This window comes from Apteryx mantelli, chromosome 5, assembly GCF_036417845.1.
Source record: "Apteryx mantelli isolate bAptMan1 chromosome 5, bAptMan1.hap1, whole genome shotgun sequence".
Lineage (NCBI taxonomy): Eukaryota > Metazoa > Chordata > Aves > Apterygiformes > Apterygidae > Apteryx > Apteryx mantelli.
In genome coordinates this window covers 40,062,596-40,085,610 of record NC_089982.1, presented here as the reverse complement: position 1 = coordinate 40,085,610, position 23,015 = coordinate 40,062,596, and the positions used below count along the sequence as shown (strand labels likewise).

General features: G+C 36.8%; 1 protein-coding gene across 1 annotated transcript in view; it reads right to left on the bottom strand.

Moving 5' to 3' along the window:
* The window catches only part of GLRB (glycine receptor beta), a 49,428-nt gene that overhangs the window by 1,414 nt on the left and 24,999 nt on the right, over positions 1-23,015 (bottom strand). Inside the window, exons 5-8 of the mRNA XM_013951590.2 lie at positions 22,322-22,404; positions 18,923-19,063; positions 15,845-15,997; positions 8,538-8,830 (exon numbers count right to left, since the gene is read on the bottom strand). Coding sequence (XP_013807044.1) covers positions 8,538-8,830; positions 15,845-15,997; positions 18,923-19,063; positions 22,322-22,404 — 670 coding nt within the window. The remainder of the gene's footprint in view (positions 1-8,537; positions 8,831-15,844; positions 15,998-18,922; positions 19,064-22,321; positions 22,405-23,015) is intronic.

The window sequence follows — 23,015 nt, the reverse complement described above, 5'->3', positions numbered from 1 at the left end:
TTTAAAAGAAAAAAGATATTTGGTATACTTCAGACTGAAGTGTTTTGAAAAAAAATGTTCCTACATTCCCTTCTTTGGGTTTTAGAAAGTTTTTATTTCAGGTGCAACAAATCTCTAAGAGGATGACTCCACATTGTTTAGGGAGCTTGAAGGGATTTGGAGATTACTTACAAGGCACCAGTAATAGTAACTGTGCTTTGTGACTTTGGTAAATCTCTCCCAATGTTTCATTTCATTTGGACTACATAGAAGGACAGGGAAAAAAAAGAAGAAAAAAAAAGAGAGAGAAAACAGAAAAAGAAAGAGAAAACAGGTTATGAAACATAATTGCATTTTTAACAATGCCATTTGTTCACCAGTATAACCTGAAAGTTAGTTGAAAAAATGCTGGTTAACAAATCTGCATATACATGCTGACAAATACCATTAAGTTTAGCCCAGGGCTTCCTGGAGTCACCAATCCACTGAAACTTGGTTCTTCCAAAAGTTCCCCTGTTCTTTGTTCCCAATAGCCTCTCAACCACAATGCCTTCAGGCATTTTACTTTCACAGCTCTCCAGCTCTGTTTTTCTGCAGTTCTAGGTTGATGGTTCACGATATTTGCATCATCACATATTGTAACTAATTAAAATAATTATGGTGAAATATAGTACCAGACTTATGGATGTATCAAAAATATTCTGGAGCATATTTTTAGCTTTTCTCTGACAATTAACAAGATATCCTGGACAAAAAGAACTGTGGTAGAAATCAAAATTATGACTGGGGCTTTTACTTCCATTACCGATAATGGTGATTCTGCTGTAATATGAAAGAGAAGCATGGCTATATTCCCTCAGCCAAGAGTGATTACAGCTCCTCAGGTTTGTCAGACTTCAATTTCTCAGGAAAACAGTAAATTTACACTAGAACTGAGGTGCAAGATACTCAACAATGCCAAGATTATAGGTTAAATAAGAAAAAAAAAGGTGTTCCATGACTGTAAGGCAAAACTACATACATAAAGTTTCTGCAGTTGTTTCCCAACTATCAGAGAGATGACATCCGGGAACAGCGTTCAATAGGAGTAGCAGGGACAAACTGTCTAATTAAAGTGGTGGCTGAGGCATTTATGAACATGATTATGTGATACTATATGATGTGGTTGCTGGGGATTAGACTTAGTGATCTGAGAGGTTCCTTCCAACCTTAGCCCTGTGTAATTAAGATGTGAAGCATAGCCTTGTGTAACAGAAGGGTAACGTGCAGGACTTTGGTGCAAGTTAAGTAAAGAGTCACAAGAATATTACTCTTCATTACTTATTTATCAAATTCCTAATTTTTTCCACCTCAAAACTAGTAAGATTTAATAGGCCTATTATAAGAAATAGCAAAGAAACAAAGCGAAAAAATGTAAATTAAATGTGGTTTATCTGCTTTTTACTAATCCTGGTAAGCTTGGTTTGTGCTAGAAACATAACAATATTCCTGACACCTATCAACAGCTACAAGGACAATTCTGTGGAAAATTAAATGATATCACAGGACTTGATTTTAGAGCAATACGCTGATGACTTGTAAAGAGAGTAAAGCATTGTTAAAGGCTTTTCACACCTCTCATATCACTTCTACTTTATTGTGACATACAACTTGGCCATCGAAAATACTTCATATCATTTGCTTTATCCTGCCTCAGCATCATCCAACAGTGACCCATGGGCCAAATGCTTCCATCGGATCTATTGCTTTTTCCCTGGAGGGGATGGGGAGCAGCTGTTTGGGAAGTGAATGTTGTTCGAATAGCGAACCGCCTCCCCTTGTCCTAGATACAACCTGTCACAGGGAGCCAGGCAGCTGCTCCTGTTCCCACCAGTATGGAGGATGGTGATGGGGGAGGCTGAGAAGAGCACAGAAAGGCAATATGGCTCTCGGGGCTTGTCCCAAAACACAGATCTAGTTCCACTTTCTTCCAGGACTGGGCCACCTTGCCTAGGCTTTATATGTCAGATAGGATACCTGCTTTTTGATTAAAAGTTCAAAAATACCTGAAAATGACTCCAAGAAGCAAGAAGGTCCATTGTGATCATCCATTCTTACCTTTTACATAATTGAGGCTGTCAGATTTTCATTGCCAACCCAAACTCAGCACCTGCCCTTTCCATGGACCTTGTGCTCCAGAGCTGTGGTGCACATACCACAGGCATGCTGTGCACCACATCAAGGCCATACCCGGCTCAGTTTGGAACTGGCTTCCCAAACCCTGGCCATGGCCTGTGCAGAGGCAATTAGGACATCACTCTGCAGAGGCAGAATGGGCCCTTGCTCCCAGATCACTTAAATGCTGCAAACACCCAGGCAAAGTGGGCAGCTTGCGACTAAGCACAGGAACTGGTGCTCCTGGCTTTAGTGTTTCACTGAAATATGAAAAAAATCAGACTGGCTTTATTTCTGAATTGGAATCTTGAGGCAGGGAGTACATGGCAGGGTAGAAAGGAGCACAGGTATATGAGAAAGGGCATGCATGAAAGCCTTCGTCTATAGAATCAGGGAATGTGTTAGGAGAGTGAGGAAAGAGAAGAAAGAAGTACTATAGGTGCACTTGAACTGGCACTGTGGCAGAACTTCCTATCGCTGCCTCTGCTGCTTTTGGCGGTCCTCATAACTGCCACCATTGCTGTCCAAATTGCTTATATTAGATTTTCCTTTAAAAATACCCAGATGGAGAATTTTCTCCATGACCTTGTTCACCACAAACATGTGTACCTTATTTCTAACCTGAATTTATCTGGCTTCATCTTTCATGGCTATACTTAGCTTGATTAACTGCTGGTACTTACAGACTATAACAAATCTAACCTTGATTTTGCATAATTTTGATGACCTAATCAGTCTGGTATATGAAGCCAAGTCAAATGTTCTTCAGAATGTCTTACCTCAACACCATTGCCGTTGTCAACCTGATTGATAATCTTTATAAAAATTATATTCAATTTGATTAAATCAATAAACATGCAGAGCAGATTTAATTTCACTGACCCATTTAAATTTATTAGCTAACATGGGTTGAATTATGAATAATATTAATACTAATTAATAATTATAAATAATAATTACTATTCAGCCCCATGTTAGCTATTAAATATTTTCCCCAGACTGATGTCAGGCTTATAATTATTCATGTTATCCCATTTAGCCTTTAAAAGTACTAGCACAAAGTTAGCTCCTTGCAGTCTTTTGGAATTCTCCCAGTTTTAAAGCATTTATTTAAAAAATCAACATTAATGTTCCACAGCATTCATAGACCAACTCTTTAAAAAATCTTAGACTCAAGTTAAACTGACATCCTGTTTTTAAAACATCTAACTTTAATAGCTACTGTTTAACAACCTCATTAGCTACTGTCGATGAAAACTATTTCATCATTATCTGATCTGAATATATCTGGCTTTTTCCCACAGACCAGAATACTTGTCCAGCACTTTTGCTTTTACTGTTAATTCCTGACACTTACAACAGCTCTATCTAGTATTGGACCAACATCCTTGTTATTGATTATGTATTCTTGCTATACTAAAATAACTTCTTAATGCCCACATATATGTTAACCATAGATTCCTTCATGTCCTTTTGTTCTCCACACCTATTTCCTACATTTTCTAGATTTCAATTTATATTAATTGCTACCAACTTCTCCTTTTGCCAGTAAAAAGAAAAAGCAAATGCTCAAAGCTGAGTTGGTTTTCAGTCTTTGTATTTTTTTTTTTAATGAGTATAGCTTCCATTCTGGCCTGAAGCTTTTTTGAACATTCTTAAACAGCTCACCAGAATCATTCCTAAATTTTTTGTTTAAATTCTTCCTCCCAGATGAGTCAAAATAGTTTTCAGATTTTCAAAATACGTCCTTTCAAAGCACCATAATACTGCAACTTGACAACATTTGTTTTGTGCAGATAGAATACAGATCCCTTTCAACTGTTCATCCTGCGATAAATTCCTCTTTATCTGACAGGATGAAATGTAATATAAAATACCATTCTTCTGGATGCAGGAATTTTTGAGATCAGAAATGTATTGTCTATAATTTCTAGCAAAGTTTCAACCATGTTATAGCACAACCATGTTATAACAGCCTCTCAGCCTCAGCATGAGTCCCTCAGGCTAAAGCCCCTCTTTACTGTAATGCAGCATTCTCTGCCCCGCACAGCAAGTCTTCTCCACCATAAAATTATCTCTTCTGGAGCATCCAACCTGTTTTGCAGTGCAAATCTACCACCAGTTATCCCAGTTCTGTAAGAGTCTTCCATATAATATGAAGAAGTAGTTCTAATAGAATCTGTTCATTAATCTTTCTCGCACTTTTCCTGCAGAAATACTGATTTACTGAACTTTGCTCTTACCATAATGATAGACGTAAGGCTAATCAACAAAGTGATGATTGTACAGCATTAGTGACTACTCAGACTGACGATATTTTCTGGTGCAGTTCAGCAGGAATTTGGTATCACATTCCAAATATTATATCCCTTGCAAATTCTCAACACCTTTGCGGCATTCTCAACTGTAAAGTACCCCACAAATAATATATAGACACAAAATACCATAGAATTATAGAATAGTTCAGGTTGGAAGGGACCTCTGGAGATCATTTAGTCCAATTCCCCTGCTCAAAGCAGGGTCAACTAGCACAGGTTGCTCACGGCTTTTTTACAGTCACGTTCTGAAGGTATTTAAGGATGGATATGTGAGTCACTAGAGCAGAAAGTACCTACCCTGTACCTGAACTCCTGTCAGCAACTATTAAAATATACTTTAGTCTGTGTTTTTGTGTACAAGACAAAATGAAAACTGGTATCACTTGAGGGGAAAATACAATACAGGAAGATCAGGTCACCACAGTTCAGCACCAGTGGTCAGGTATATTATAAATCAATAGAGATGAACATAACACATATTAGGTTTCAGAGCTTGGAAGCAGCTCTGACAAGATGAGGCAAGCCCAATTTCTCTTAAAAAATAACTGCATTTACGGTTATTATCATCACTTGTATAGAACTATTCATCATCCGCCAGAGCCATTCTTTTAGCAAATGTTAGTTCAGTCATCAGCACCTTATCTGTGTGGGACAGTTCCTATAAATGGGCTTGATGAAAATGTGACTTTTCAAATTGAGGGGTGTTATAGTTAAGAGTGCAATCTCTCCTTGTAATCCTGCCACCGCTGACAGCAAAGACAAACTGATTCATCTCCAAAACATTTCCCTTTTAGCTTGTTTTTCTCCCTGCATGATGTTACACTGCTAGGAGACGCACTCAAACTCCTACTGAGGATTCCCAATAAAAAACAGTGCCAATGGTTACCACCAGGGTGCATAATTTTCTTCTCTGCTTAGAACAGCAGCTACTTGCAGTCACTATGAGCTAAAGGAGCCAAACAGTTCTTTTTAATGGCTTCTTGTCTGTAAATGCATAGTCATTACAGCTTCTAGCAAAAACAACAGAAGTGCTTATTTTGAATTTTCTCTTCTTTCTATAGATTCAGGGTGATTTTCTTTCAACAGATTCCTGGTGATTCTGGCAGACGTATCATTTGACTTTAATGAGACTAACATGTTGATGAACCTGTGGACTTAAAATGGCATTGACCTTTCAAGTTTGGGGTGGGGGGGGTGGAAGAAGCATCATAAAGCATGGACTCTTGGGTTTGATATATGCTGGCAACACACAGCTTTGATCTCAGCCAATACTCAGAATTTGCATCCATGCATCTATGCACCCATTCCATGCATCCATGGAAGGTTTTCTCTGTCTTTGACTGATTCTCAAACTTTGACTGATTCTCAAACTGTAAGCATTACAATACACACATATACATACATATACATATCTTGCCATCTTTACTATCACTATTGGTGACTATCAGTCATGATCACTGTGCCAAAAGTGCTTTCATTTGAGAATTTCCAGCTGGATGCTTGCAGGTTCTTTTACAAGGAAACTCTTCTCCTCACCTTCAATTACAAAAGGCATCAAGCTTTTAGTTTTTAGGACTTACTGAAAAGTTTATCCCTTCATCCAATTTCTTGTGGTAAAAAGGGACAATAGCTGATTGTATTTTTAAGTATGGTTTTATTAGGAATTGTTGTTTAATAATATTAAAGATGCCAAGTCTCCAGACCAGACATCATTTTTCTCTTTCATAAATGGTCCGAGCAAATGAAAACAAGTTGTTCCATGAGGACTGGAAATAATGAAATCTGACTTCCTACATGCTTGTGAGCCCCACAAAAAACCACTTTGTAATCCTAGTTGACTCTAATCATCCCCATGCTTGTCACCTTCCCACCCCAACATTCAGCTATGCCCTCCATTGCTTTTGCCTTAGTATCAACCCCCATGTTTCAGGACTTAGTATATTCAGATTTCTGTATTCCTCTTGAGACAAAAGAATTAGAACAGTACCATAACAGCCCTCAAACATTTCTACGGGATGCACACTCACTTCAGGGATGGAATTCCAAATTGTCTTCTTTTTGTTCTGAAGTTATACATAGGTTCACTTAAGTCCACCGTCTTTCCTGATGTTTAGTATAATATTTGCCCTCTCCTCACACACAATCCTACGTGACCTCGATGAACAACACTGCCTGAAGTTCTGGAATAGCACTCTGGCTTCTTTTTATTTCCATATTCTTTATGCCTTCCAACATACAATTTTTTTCCATTACCTCTTTCTCTGATGTTTCCTCCCCTTACATTCTTGCCGTATGACAAATGCATGCTTTAATTCACCATTACTAGTTCTGTGTGACTGTGATCCAAATTTTGTGGTGTGGGCCTCCTGGATGAGGAGTTGGAGCTACTGAATGATTAAAACATATTCTGACTGAGGAGTTTTGTATAGGATTCTTCAGGGTTAAGAGCTTTCAAAGTACTCCAGAGTGGTAGCTAGTTCAGAGAGGGAGTTTCTATCTAGGCATATTTATAGTGTTCAAATATATAGAATATATTCTGTCTGTAGATGCATATAAAGGCCTAAAGTCAAGTTTAGCTATTGAAATGTGTCATTCTTCTGAAAGTTGCTGAGCACCTGTTCTTGTAGATGCTCAAATCTAAAAATCTACTGCTTATTTGAAATATCCATATATAGATTCAGTTTTCCAAGTATACAACTTGGAAAAGTTTGTTATAGCCTTGGCCTGAAATAAAATGAACTGCTTTCAGCTTGAGTGTTTCAGTTCTAAGATAAATGCCCAATATGTGGTTCTGAGCTATTTAGCCTACTCCGGAATAGACCAAATTGCAAGTATGTGAGTAATTCCATGACAGTCAAAGGAAATATATTAGTGTATACACCTGAGGATAATTTTTACATAAATTATTCCCATACCATCTATAACTGCTTTTGATTCTCGCTGCCTTTCATGTTGCTGTGATATACTGAAAAATACGTAATCTGTTCATCTTTCCTAGCTGTTAATCTGGACTCATTTATCTTCTTCAGCCAAATTTTGCTCTTCTAACCGAAAGGGGGCTCTTCAGGAACCATATACTGGCAGCCACTCTGCTTGTCAATCACTCTGCTCCATTAGCCCTCAGATTGTCAATTACTTCTCATGTACCTCAAACTTTTAAAACTGTCGCCTTTGGAACTGAACTCTGATTTATTAAGTTATCACACGATGAATAGAAAGTTCCTCAGAATTTTTCTTTAACACAAAGCAATCCTCCTTCTCTTAGTTATGGAAATCAAACACCCTTTTTTTAGGCCTCTACTTGACTCCCAAGTGACCTGAGAAGCCAACTACTGTCCTCCTGTTTCTTTTGAGTTTCCATAAACTTTCAGCTCAGCTAAATTATCACTAGCGTTATCCTTGACCTCAACGCACTACCTCCCCAGAATGTGCTAATAACACTGTCACTCTGCATCCTGATTGCCATATGATTCAGCAGTCTGGGTCCTCTTTCCACCTCAGCCTGGTTATCTTCCCAGAAATTATCAAGGCAGAACACCTGTTCTCAAGTAGGCTGTATTTCAGAACAGGTGACTGGACACAAGCAATCACCAGCCATAACAGGCAAACAGATCTGTCTTATATTTGCAAATGCCAAGACTTCTGGACCCCGGGTTTAGAAATTCTTCATATATAATGCAGTGCAGCTGTGGCCATTCCAAAGCAAGCAATGACACAAGTGTTATTTGAGTATGTTCTCAACAAATACTGACTGGATGTCCTTTCCTCTGAATACTTACACTTTGACAGATGATATTTATTAGATGTAAAAAATTAGCAAGTGTAAAACTACTTGCTACTTGATTTACCTGAAGCTCAGCAACAACCATGATACTAGGATATTAAAAGACAAATTTTTCATTTAGTAGCATCTGACCCCAAATCACTAGGGACCAATTGCTCAGACTGCTAGCCATTAATTACCAGCATGTTCCTAGTGTCTTGGCCACTTCTAAGATTAAACACTATCCAAACAACAGTAAATTTCTGGAATGATGTTAATAGAGGATAATGCTGATTTTGCTAACCTAACTTCACAGCTCTTACCTGTAAAGTGCTGATGTGGACAGGAGTCCCTGTACCATTCACAGTGTTCTTTTTGGCAGCATTTCCACCTTTCCCTTCTGCTTGTTCTGCCTTGGCAATCTTTGCTTTTTCAGCTTCAATTCTCTTTGGATTGTTTAGCATTACCTGAACGACTGCATATTCAACCAGTGATGCAAACCCAAAGAGAAGGCAAACAATCAGCCAGACATCTAAAGCCTTCACGTAAGACACTTTGGGAAGTTCAGCAGCAAGAGTAGTACATTCAGATGCCAAGCTGAGCACTGAGAAAATACCTACAAACAGAAAAACAGCATTTTAGTTAAAGAAATCCTACCCTCATTGGTACTTTCTGTGCTCTTCCTGTGGAACAGACGATACTGAATGATGATATTTTTTAACAGTGAATGGGACTTCACAATGTGGTAGGTATATTTTGCAACAGGTATGCAAAGTGCACATGCCATCTGTTAATGAACAAGTTAAACTGAACATTTATGAAGGATATTACAGTTAATGATGAATTATTAATAATGAGTACCTTTATATTATAAATGGAGAAACAGATAAGAAAAGCTAAACTGATTGCTGTGGTTTTCCTGCCCCATCACACATCATACAATTGGGAAATGGACTTTCCAAAGACTTATCTTACAATGCGCACCTAATTCTGAGAAGGTGGAAGAGAAATATATGCTACTTAAATCAAAAGCCTCTAAGTCCCTTAAATTAGACTTGAGGAGCTACAGTTGTCCCAGAAATCTGAATTGTGCTGCAGCAGGAGCAATTCTTTAAATGACCAGTCCATCCATGTAATATGTAAACCTTAGGTGAAAGAGAAGTTTTTGCTAAAGAGCAAAACTGTCCTGGCACATTAAAGGCTGTGTTCACAGTTCACTGTAAAGAGAAAAACACTGAAGTGACTGAAGGTCTATGATCATTCAGTATTTGAGCTTTCAATATCTAAAGGAATTTTTATAGATAAAGAGCTTTTGAGGAAACCCTTATCATGAAAAAGAATACATCTGTAAAGGCTGCTGAAAGGTCACACTCATCATCAAACTAGGTTTCAACAAGCACTGCTCCTTATAAGGCTCCCAAACATAGCTTTTAACACAGGGTTTACATCACAAGAGACAAAATGCAAGTATAGTCTCAAAGAAAGATTTCTCTCAGGTACATATGAAAAGAGAACAGTAGCATGAACAGCTACGTTTGGAAAAAGCTGACTTTAGAAACGATTGTCATATGGGGGAAACTTATTTCAACCTCCTAGTTAAGAATTTCCAATTTTGATTTTGTGAATAATAATGATAAAAATATCCATTAGTTATATGTGGGCAGCCTGACGAAATATAATTGACCTCTATAGAAAATGTTGGCGAAAAAGCAGATATTCAGTTAGCCTTAACTGTGCTTCTTATATTGGTCATGTGTTACCCAAAGCATGAAAAAAATTGTAATTCATAGGCAATTTTCTTCAGATCTATGAAAATGTTAATAAAACTGAAAGTATCTGTTTTGGCCCACAAAAATATTAAATTCTAGTTGATTAAAAATATTACAGTATTCTTTTGCTACTCTCCCCGTTTGGATTTTAATAGGATTGATATGATACTTTATTTGATATTAATCTAAAACTGGCCACTTCTTAGCTGCTAAAACACTAAAGAGGAGGTATAATAAAATGATTACATTCATATAATTTTAAAATACAAAATCTTACAGTACTTTATCTAGAAATGTGTAATATCAACATACCATTGCAAAGCTGGATTTGGTTTTCCATTGGGATAGTAAATGGTATGGCCAGTTGTGCTATGTCAGACTAGAATCACCTGGCAAATACTGAACAAACAAACCTCAGTGTCTGCTCTGGCTTATTTTATATCTGTTATATTTGAAGCATTCAAGCATAAACATATACATAAGGATAGAATGTGAGCATAGAACAGTCCCCTTTTTTCTTTATTTTCACTGACCAACACCAGCCTCCTTGGGCTGAACCCTGACTACGGATTATTATGAAATGTAATAACAAGTACAAATAAGTCTGTACTACTTTAAAGCATCTAAAGAACATCTCTATGTCCAGCTTTCTGTTCATTCTATAAAAATGTACTGTAGCATGTACCATGCCCATCTATTGTAGACTTTTGAAAGGCAACCTCTACCCTAACCTTGAATAACCAAATTAGCCAATAATATGGACAGGCTGAACATCTTGAATATTGTAATATTTTTTCTACTAATTTTAGAAGTGTTTATTGTGTTAACACTTGTATTACTTCTTTGCCTGGTGTTGTATAACCACTACATAAAGCTTAAAATACTAGGGCTTACAATCTTGGATTTAATTCTAGAAAACTAACTTATAAATTCTACTGGCTGAAAGGATTACAGTCAAGCTTTCACCAATTTGTTCAGTGCGGCATCTGAGGTCACGGTGACCTGCTGTTAGTTTCCATTTGTCTGGATTTCTAGGGTGAAAAATTCACTCTCAGAGTCAGAGAAACTAAAGAAAATCTTCTAGGTTTTCAAGGAAACAATAAAGTGAGATAGAAATATTCCATTAAGCAACCATTTGCTGCTGCAGCCTCAGAGACCCTAGCACCAGAGTTGTAAGCTGCTGTTGTTTTAGGCACCTATCTAACCCAGCCCAAAGCACAGGGCTCAAATACGAGTGAGGAGAATGAATAAACTCCAAGATAACTTACCAAAAAAAATTTTTTTTTAAATCCCTCTTTTCTTTTCAGGGAGCACTAAAGGGAAGGGACATGAGCTCCTTCCTCCAGATTTGCTAAGCTAAGGAAATGTTGGCCTTGCCAGGAAATGTCTGCTTTTTCTCCCCCTTGTGGTGGGGTTCCTCTCAGTGGCAGAGTTTAGTTGTTTGAAAGAATTGCACAAAGGCAAAAGCTATACCACCTCCCCCTTTATTTTAATTGGTTTAATGTTATACTTCTATTCCCAGCACCTACATCCAGCGTCTCCCTTCAGTGACCTCCTCAAGTATAACCATTCTCTCTCTCTCTGTCATACACACACACATATACAGACACCTACAAACTACTACCAGACTGATTCTCCTTGTACACATAGAATTTTTTGACAAACTTTTTTCGTAGCTGCTCCATCAACACAGAATATTTTTCTACCTGAAACATTTAGAAACACCTTTCTATACTTCTCTTGCAGCTGATATTTCCTTTCTAATTCTTGCTCCTCAAGGCCATTTCTTATTCCAGTTTTGCCCTCTCCATGCTGAAGAGTCTTTTGATGAATCTGGCTAGGCAAAAGTTTCCTAAGTATCAACTCAGAGCATTGTCCAGATAAACAGTTTAAGTTCACAGGATCTGCAGTACTGGATGAGACCTACTACCAACATCCAATTCCTGTTTCAGTGACATGTGAAAGACCCCGCTAACACCCTAATAATGAAATTACCAGCTCATAGAATTTTCTTCTCAATCCCTATCAGTAAGTTCAGTTCACAGCCTAAAAAATGATGTTGCAGAGCTATTATTTTTAAAATATTATCTAACATTACGTGTGGATAATATCATGAAGAGCTGATCCAGCAAAGCACTTCAGCACATGCAGCCAAATAAATAAATCACCCTTTTTTGAATTCATCAAACTTACTGGCCGCAGCACTATCTCCTGGCAATGAATTCTACAGGTTAATCATATGCCATATAAAATAGTATTTCCTGTTTTATATTACTGGTTTAAAAACGTCTGTCTTCATCTCGCTAATGTTATTGCAAAAGGTAGCACTCTGTCTTGCCTTCCTTATAAACTGGTCTCTCTAATACATTCTCTTCTCTCATTAAACTTTGTAACCTAAAAGACATAATCTTGCCAATCCTTCTTCATACCACAGCTTTTACAACTATCTTTATAACTTTCCTTTGAGACCTGTTTTTGTTACAATTTTGTAAAATGAAATGACTAGAATTAAGACAGAGTGGTGGGCAGGAGTGATGGAGTGCATACCTGGCCTCAAATCTAGTAGTCCTTTGAACATAGTGAATACATAGACACAACTGCAAGGTCGTAAAATGGGGGGGTTCTTTCCCCTTCACCGCCTCACTACACCTGTACTTGTATGAATGATTAACAAATACAGTGGCATTAAAATAATTTCATCATTAGCTTCTGTCTCCTATCATATACCTTCTTCACTTTGAATGGCTTCTTTGAAATGTCAACAAAAGCAACAACGTCTCTTCTCTTCCTCTGAGTTGTCAGCATTCATTTAGAACACAGGATTTTTTTTCCAGGACATATTTTTAAGATTTCTCACATAAAAAAAAATCATCTTTCATCACTTTCCTATTTTATGTGCCTCTGCCATTCTTCAGCCTTAACTTCTTTAGACTATCTTAAATAAACATGGGCAATCTGCAAACATTCAGTCGTACTAAGATCCAACAAAGAATCTGGCATGCTTCTGAAACCTTGGATGTGGTTATACCACTCCAAGCTTTCAGTTACTCAATTCTATCCCAAGTGTGCTTTTATAGGAGGTAGCGCATGGTGTGTGGCTGCTTACACTCTGGAACAATGCTCCATTCTTTTGGTCAACTGTGGGTAGATGGGAGTCAGAAGTCCCTCAGATTCCTACAGCATGAGGGAAGATCTTACTCCCCTTGGGGATCATATGGCAGTGAAGGAAAGAAAGGAATTTTTTTCACAGATACACTTTCCACCCGTAAAGAACTGGAGAGTCCTCTGTAGGACTCACTAAAAGCTGCAACACCAGCATTTAATTACAAAGAACCATTCAGTGATATTAGCCTTTATATCGCTTAGCCACAACTGTCGACATAAAACTCCTTTGTAGATTTTGCTACCACCAGATGATTTAATTGGATGAAATGTTATAGGTATAAACAGGGCCCACAATTAATTTAGCTCCTAGATGGACACAGTTTTTTTCTTCAAACAATCATACATCCCTTTTTCAGAGCATTAATCAATATACAAATACATATTCTGCTTACTGGTTTGCAAAGTATCTTGTATTCCTAAATCACATGGAAACGTCTGTGATTCCTAGCCCTGGGGATCAGTAGTCCACTATACTTAATTCCAAGGACAACTCTATTAAGATACTCAGAAGCAAATCAGAAGTAGTTTCTCCTCTGATGAGATCTGTATCTAGCTGTTAAAAGTATAATGGCCATTAGTAACACTTTCTTTCATTCACTTGACACAGAAATATTAATCTTGTTAGATTTCAAGATCAACCTTCTTCAAGGATGTAGCTAGAAGAGTTAGTTTGTTGCTGTCTTGCAAACTGGGGAAAGGAAAAGTCTTACCCCACCACAGTATTACCAACTCGCATTACTGAAAGCTGACTCATGACTAAACGATGGTCAGATTTACTGCTTGTTGCTTCTCTGGGGATTCAGGAAAAGTCAAATAACCAGGCCAATGGTTAATATCTCTGAAAATGCATTAATTCAGAAATGCTAATACATAAGAGAAAACAATAAACACTTATAACAAATTTAAACAAATAAAAAAATAAGCAGGTATGTACAGAAACAAACACATCAATGTTACATAAATCAGCACTGTGCCTCTTGCAAGCATAACATATAATTAGCTAAACCTTTCTGGTCACCTATTTGATGTGCAGGACTATAGAACTAAAAAAGTAGAAATACAGCTCAGAATTTGATCATATTGGAGCTCACTAAATGAAAAATATATCTGTTCTTATTTCTACCTTTTTAATTTAAGGCATACTGTATTTTCCCCACACTATTTCCTTCTTGAAATGTCTTCTGTTTCATATGATGGAATGTATGCATCCTTACTTCTTTCCAAGGTAAGAAATATTTGTTACTTGCTATCAAATTAATAAAGATTGTTATTCCTCCCCAAATAACTATTTTTAAAGGGCCAAGAAAAATAATAGTGATTTGTATTCTAAAATAATCCCATGGAAAAAAATATTAATAGAGTAAATAAAATGAAATCATGTTTTATTTTCATTTAATTAGAGCAGGGTAGTCAGCTGTGACTCTGAAACCAAAAGTAGCACTCCAGCCATGGTTTTCCAGATTTTGTGCTGCTCTTAGTTTATTTTGCGTGTCATATCACTGGAAGAGGAATAAGCACGCTAGATGACCTGAGAGGGGAGAAGTGGAGCTCAGGCCTGGGGTGTGTGGGCACCTTTCCACCTAGAGCAAGTTGGCAGGCACCCTTCCTACTCCAGCTTGCTGTAACACAGGGATTTCAACTCCCCATTACTGCATGACTCTGCTGATCAGAGACAGAGATTGGTAAGGTGATATGGCAGGTCCTGAATCTGAGGGTCTCTAGTGCATGTTGACACACGTTCAGGCACATGAGGCTGCACAGGATTTAAGTTTGGGTTAGAGATTTCCTAGGAAGGCAGGAGGCTGAAGGGATTCTGCAACTGCACCCTCAGGGTCTTGAAAATAGGTGCAGTCTACCTCCTGGGAACATGGAGAAAAGCAGGCTTGGAAAATAGGGGATAAGAACGTGTGGAGGTGGGAGTGCAGCGGAAAAAGGGAGCACGGGGAGGCCACAGCATGAGGAAGGAGAGCACTGGTCATGGCGGCATGGGGACTGGATTCCACATAGGAGAAATTTCAGGATGCAAGAGCCTGGCTCCACATTTGATTGAGCTCTTGGGGTCTGCAGGTTTAGCCACCCCAGAGCTGGAGTATCATCTACAGTCCAATTAGTCAAGATGATATTGTTTTGATTAACTTGATGTCCCACTATATGATAACAAATGAAGGGTCTGCCTACTGTGTTTGCTGAGTGGCATGAAAGCACAAGGCTGAAGTACTCTCATGGGCCAAGTCCCTAATGAGAATAAAACCAATCAGGTAGAAAGGATGCTAATTCTCTTCCAAACATTAATCTGTTTTTATTAATCTTCAGACAAACTGCTACAGGAGGTAGCAATTCAGAGCCTTAATCATCATCCTGCTTTCTTACTACTTTTCCAAAGGTTCAAATTCCTATAAACTGCATATTGCCGCAGTGTCTGCAGCATCAACTGTAAATGGATATGATCAGATTTGTCTAGACAGAGAAGAACAGAGACAGTGTGCCCATCACATAAGCACTGGAACCAATACCAAGCAAAGTTTCAATGTGGAGGTGGATTTTACAGGACTAGAAATGAGGAGGTTTCAGTGAAAATGAAAAGTGGGTAATGGAAGTGAAGTTGCTTTCAGTGTTTAGTGTCACGTTGTCAAAGCAACTGCAAATGGCTCAACGGCATTAAGTGGATTGTGACAGTATGTGTAAATGCAGGTTACCCAGTGGGACTCTTGCAGCACTTGCATCAGGATTGATCCAAAATGACAGCCAGGATAGAACAACAATTAGCAGTGTAGGAGCATAAACACCCATCATGTAAAATCCAACTTGTCTTCTTAAAGTGAAGATTACTTCTACACAAGTATAATAACCTTTAAAGAAATAAATGTATTAATGTTTAATGTGCTTTACAGGTCAACCTCTTCAGATTATTGTCTTTTAGGCTTGTTTCCACTTAGGCTTAATAGCAAAGGCTCAGTGATTTGATTTTCTTTAAAAAGGCAACAATTTCAATTTGGAGAAAGCATTCAAAACACAGATCTATATAACCTCCAAGTGTGTTCAGGCATGTGGGACTCTGTGTGCTCCAAAAGGCACCCTCCATTTTTCACAGGGGAGTGGTAACAGGCAGTTAAACAGAAAGTGAGACTGGTCTTGATGCTGGCTTCAAGACACAGTGCAGATACAGCCAAAGGGGTCAGGCAATCACCCTAGCTTAAGCTCATCTGAAAATACATTTAGCATTCATTTGTGAAAAAAAAAATTAAAAAAATAGTGAGTTAGAAAGATTAGAATGGAAAGAGTTGATCTGAATGTCACTCTAAGCAGAGATCTCCCAGTGCTGAAAGTTGATACAGGTAACTTCTAAAATTGGTACCAACTTTTTTTCAAAAGCAACAAACACTCTAAACTTTGAAAACAAGGCACATTGGCTCAAAGTTTTTAAAACAAGGAGCTAAATCACACAAACATTTCAGAATCCATCTGTTCAGATGAGTTGAATACAAAATAAAACTGCAGGTACTGGAGGTTTTGCTGGATAGAACAAAAGAATCAGGAAATCATCTTTTATCAGGCAGAGAATAATATCTGTTGCCCTTACCAATTCAGCTGCTGAGGACCTATTTGGATCTGTCATATATTTTGACAAACAAAAAGTAGGCAATTTGCAAATTTAAACATTCAATTGATTGCCACAAAAAAGTCACCTCAAATTTGCTGACCTTCTTTCAATTTAAATAGGTATGTTTAAGCACCAGTTGACATAAATGGATGGAAAAGATCCAGTCGTTTGCAACTGGCAAGAATCTCCCGCATAAGCCATAATTTTGAAAACTTGTGTGTACATGCAACACTGCCTCTTGATTACCCTACACAATTCTTAACTGAACTAGTTTTAATTACATGTGCAAAATCTGCTTCCTGAAACTCCTTCAAAATAAGAATTAAATAAACAGCTCCTGATTCCTGAAAACAGCCTATAAAAATACTTCACAGTACTGAAACATTCCATTCACATTAATTCCTAATCTTGATGATAAGAGTAACATGCATGATGTTCATTTTTAAGAAAAAACAATTAGCAAAAAAGGAATTATGAGAACTTTTAAGAACTCCATGTTGTCATTCCACCCAATGTAAATGGTTCTCTAAGGTTCTTTCTTTAATGATCAAATCACACACAAAAAAAAAAAGCGACCATTTTGCTGAGCACTTTTGCACAGTAAATAATTTTAATTTGTGGTCACAAGGTGGTGAAACTTGAAAGAATGCTACTATTTTTTCTTTTGAGTTTAATGGTAGAGCACACAATGATTATTTTTTAGATTTTTCTTTGAAGCCCTAAAGATACTTAAAAATATCTTTAAGATTTTTTAGATTTTTAACTTTAGATTTAGAGAAAAATGCAAAATGATCACGCTAACTCTAATAACAAAATTGCAAGTACAAGCTAGCAATCTGTCATAAGTATACTCTTTTTCCCTCAAATAAAATATAAATCTCCCTGTATTAGCTCCAATTTCCCCATTTTGTATGAATTTTATTTGGGAATTGCACACTCAATCCATTTAATTATTCACTACTTTATAGCCTAATTGTTATTTTTTTGTCAGTAAGTTCATTGCTTAATTAAGAATAAAATAATATTCTCACTGCTAAATAAATTTCTGTCTTATCCAGATTTAGATTTGAATGCAATCACCGCCAGTTGTTCATTGTGCTTTCACCAACATAATAATTTTCCTGAGAAGAGGTAATTTTGTATTACTTACAAATGGTAAATCACCTGAGATATTGAATTACTTAGATAATAGGCTAAGAACTCAGGCCTTTTGTAGTTAAAAAATTAACCACGTTTCAGTTTCCATCGCCTTTTTCAAGTTAAATTCTTTAACTCTGAGATCTATTAAGGTTACATAAGATCTCTTAAAACTGGGGATCTAGCTCAAGAACAACTGCAAGTAACAGACCCTAGACTTCAGCTGAACAGTCACTAAGAAACTTGCAAAAGATCTTCAGAAGCTTCAGCCCCTCAGCTGTCCTCCTTGAGCTTTTAATGGGAGATTTATGCATATTATGCAAAAGCACTGACTAAAATACACCCTGTTAAGTTCTGTTGTTAAGGAAAAGCTTGTGGTTTCCACAGTATGTGAGCAGTTTAAATATAATTATAGGCAGGAATCAATCAAAAAGATAAAACATTAGAAGCCAGAGTACAGAAACCATTGTATAAATTAGTGCCTACACTCAGGAAATAATCATGAGATTGAATAAATACAGAGCCAAGGACTGTAAACAGCTTTCTGTAATGGCATACTTTCAAGAGCACTTAGAGAAAGGAAGAACCTGCAGGAAGAAGCATTTGAAGTTACACTCCAACATTATCCACTTCTGGAATAAAAGTTGAACCAGAAAATCAAAATTATCCTACTTTGTTGTAACTGACATAATTCTACACAAATAGCCTATCAGAAAAGTTAGACATTTACAAGCCTAAAAATATATTAGGCCAACAGGAACAAAATGATGACAGAGGATCAGCAGACACATAAGCAAAAATTAAGAAAAACATTTATTCTAATCTTTAACCTAGATGTTTCCATGTTTGAATTAGTTTGTGGTTATTAGATGTGATTGTTACTATGTTATTAGTGATATGAACTACTGGTTAGTTAAAAATAATTTATTTCCTCTCATGAAATATAAGCCATGAACTGGAGCATTAATCATTAACCATAAACCGTAATTGAAGGAAGCTTTAAGTTTTTAACAAAGACATTGCTCATATTACCTACCTGTGCCTTTATAATATTTGGTACAGTTACCATATTCAATATCCTCTTTTTTAATGTCAAACTGAGGCAGAGCAATTTTCTCTAACTGCACAGGATCTCCAGATTGCCAGATAAAGCGTAAGTCATCAGTTGTGTAACCAACTACAAGAAAAAGTAATATTAATCATTTAAAGAGACATCTTAATAAGAGTAAACTCAGCAAGAAAATCTAGCATATTTATATACTGAATTCCTTTCACTTTTTTCACTGTTCCCTGTTGAAAGAAATAAATACAAAAATGAAATAATTCACAAATTAATTTTTATGTAGGTCTAAAATTAGGACTTAATGGATCATTATATTATCAGGAACATTACAATGATGAAGAGGCATTTGTTTCAGTGCTCACTGTTTAAACAAAGAAAGCAAAAGCTCTACTGAATTTTCAATTTTATTGAAGTGTTATTTTGATCTCCTCTCCATACTGTCCTTTCAATTTCTCTTCATATCATACTGTAAAACCCCTTTCTTTCTTTTGTTATCTTGGCAAGACAAGTGCTTTGGGGGTTGTAGGCAAGTAAAACAAGAATTTTACTTTGCTAACTGAGTGTCAGTGTATCTAGATGTTATAGGAACATGGGAAATAAAGATTTTTTTCATACTAGAAGAAAGTAGGAAAAGGAAGTGAAGCTTTGGAGTTAGTGGCCATAATGTTGCCACAGAACGGCTACAGAGTAGATATAACTTTCATCTTAAACAGCTGCTAACCAGTAATGCGAAGAATAAAGAGCTTGGTAAGTGAAGGCTTCTAGTGCCTTTGAACATTGTGAAATGATAAAACCATACCATGATTAATAGACTGGCAAAGAGGTATGTTCTGACTTCAAAGGGCAGTTATTTCTTTAATGTTACTGTTTATTATTGATATGTTTAAGTGCCCTCTGCTCATCTTTGTTCTATCTGATTCTTCAGGTATCAGCCAGAAAGAAAGTCATAACAAATGTAAATTGCTAAAAAAGAAACAACCAAATATCTTGATCCTGCAAAATCCAGAGTGCCCAAAACTTCCACTCAATTCATTACAGGATATTAAGGCATTTCTGATACTTCAAATTACATAGGAACCATCTGACTCTGAAATGAGAGAAAGAATTTGCAAAATTCTTCCAAAGAACTGGAGGAATGGAGCTTCACTCTATCCTTCCACATTGTACCCTTCTTTTTCCTCTCTACATTTGTAAAAAGGAGGTTTACCTGTTGGTTTTATACCAGATGGGAGCTCTTCCCATTTTGTTGGAAATGCTGGAATCCTGTAAGTAATCATTATTATTAAAACATTACTTGTCTTGATTTCTATGATGAAAAGTAAAGCCAAAAAAGTTTGACAAAAAGTTTGGAATGTAATACACATAAGATGACATCCATTCAGCCTTTGAAGATATCAAGGATCTTCTGCTCATCTTTACTGTAATCCTTCTCCATTTACTAGGAATTCCCCTTTTGCTCCAAAGATAAAGTAGGTATTTGTTGAAGCAAAGACTTTTGGTGGGATTCCTGTTTTATGGATGGCATGCATTGAATTAATGTACTGCTGTTAGTTATCTACGTCATATTGGCATCTCTAAGTACAGTTTTGGAAGGCATGTATAGTTGTTCTTGTGCACACAATAACTTAGCATGACAGTATAACTGAGCAGAACTATTTATTACGTCAACAAAATTCTTTTCAGTACTTTGTGATATGTGTGTAAGTGTATGAAATTAAAATAATACTGTAAATACACAATTTGGAAAATGTACTCAGAAACTTCCTGTCAAAGATATAAGAATATGTGTACTACTTAATTAAAGAAAATAAGCACATTAACTTAATCCATTAATACAGTTTTTCAGTAACTGTAGTACAGCTAGTGGCCTTTATTGTTTTGGAAATCTAACAACCAGAAAGAAAAAAAATTGATGTTAAAAAAATTCAGTAGAATAAAACTGCTAATGGCTAAGAGGGAAAGCAAGCCAAATGCTCAAACGACAGGGGCAGACTGGAGTCATGGAGGCCATGAGTACAATTCTTTCTTTTGATAGTTGAATAAAAAGATACAAGGAAGTTTAATGCACACTATCATTCCAAAGGGGCAGATAATCTATTTCTGCTTCTGAATTTGAATATATCACACTTAGCATGGAGAACAAATAAAAGCTTGTTTAAATAAAGTACTGAGAATTTTTTCATGAACAGTTCTTCCTTGAAAAAATATACCTCGTCATGTTTGTAAAGCAACCCATACTGAGAAAGCTCTAACAAACTTCCGTTAATATCACTATCAGATTCCAGTTTATCCACAAATTGATTTGAGTTTACCATAACAGTTTACTTCAGCTGATGTAAATACATATTAGTGATGGGCAAAACACCGATACTATGGATGTATTACCATTCCAAAGGTAAATGCTACTAATCAAAAACTAAATTGTAAAGCTCTGGTATCATTATTACCCTTGTCCCCACTGGGATGCCCTGCTCAGCTTTGATTAGCCTTGTTGTTCCTTTGCTTTTGTCTTCCCTTCCCCAGTTTCATACTCTTCACCAGATCTGGTGTGGTAACAACAGAACAAAGGTTTTGTATTCATAGCAAGAACAGGTTGGTGGCAAGCTAACTTCCTTCTTTCTGCTCTACTCAGCGAAACAGAATTGTCATCAGTGTGGGATCAACAGGAATCTGAGCATTGGGGAAAGAGTGTACTGGAGCAGGGACTCTTGTACTTCAGCACAGGGGAAGAAGATGGGTTTCACAAACATTTCAGCTGCAAGTTCCAGCACGGCATGAAGTCCTTCAGCAATGAGATCTGGCCACCCCTTCATAAGATCAAATCACTTAGAGACCAAGGATTAGTAAGGGAGAGATGCCTGCCTACATTCACAATACATCTTGAAACCACTTTCAGAAGGTTTCATGGTGCATTCACTCCATGTATCGGTGTCAGATACCTTTCCTTTGGTATACTATCACAAGAGATTCAAATAATGCTGTCCATCATCAATGCAATGGGATAAATTGGACCACAATGATCATGTTCCGAAGAAGCATAGATTATGGAGGTTAAAACTACCATTGGTTCCTTTTTTTCCAAAAAGAATCTTCCTATTATAACGTGTCGTCATTATACTAAGTTTATCATAGATACTTTTATAAATACTAACCAGTTGCCATTGTGTTTGATAGCAAAAGCTAAAAATAGAGTGCATGGTTCCATAACTGTAAGAAACATTTTTGATAGAGAAATGTATATTTGTGGGAATCAGTGAATGTTAATTTCAAGATTCGTTACAAAAATGTTGACACAAACAATACAGAATTGATCATTTTGGTTTGATTCTCAGGCATGTTTAGAAGGCAATATGCACAGACTGATTTACATACAGCTTTCCAATTGCATCTTGCAGCGCTGTGTATCCATAGGAAACAAGGTCAAGTCCAAAGGGCATGACAGAGTAATAGATAATCTGAAAATACAAAAATGGCATTTAGAAACAATGTGAACTGCCTTGTAAGCAATAGAGTGCAATAAGAGAAAAATCACAGGTATTTGATTTTCAGCTTCTAAAATAGCAGAAAAATATAACAAAAATGCAGTAAGTAGCAGTACGAAATTTAGGTATCTCTAATAATCTATTATAAAATTTTAAGTATAGTTGTAAACATATAGTATTTCATAAATTAGAGAACTACTAATAGATGACAAAATGCACATAAGTCATAAGAATAACCAAACCAAAGCCCCATACCGAACAGGAATCCTGTCAGCAGTGGGAGCCAAAGGCAGAATGTAAGACTAGAGCAATCAGGAAATGATATTTCACCAGATATCCTACACGCTCCTAGAAGCGGCACCTGAAGGACTTTTTAAGTCAGAAGTGATGTTTTAGTATCTAATAGATCTGAAGAGATTTTTTTCCTCCGAGAATTGTCCAATTGCTTTCTGAAATCCGCGTAAACTTTTAGCATACACAATGTCCTGCAGCAAGAAAAGCCATAGCTAAACTACACACGTTCTAACTGTCTCCTTTTATTTGTCCTGACCCTGTCCCATAGTTCTTATATTGGAAAAGAAAGT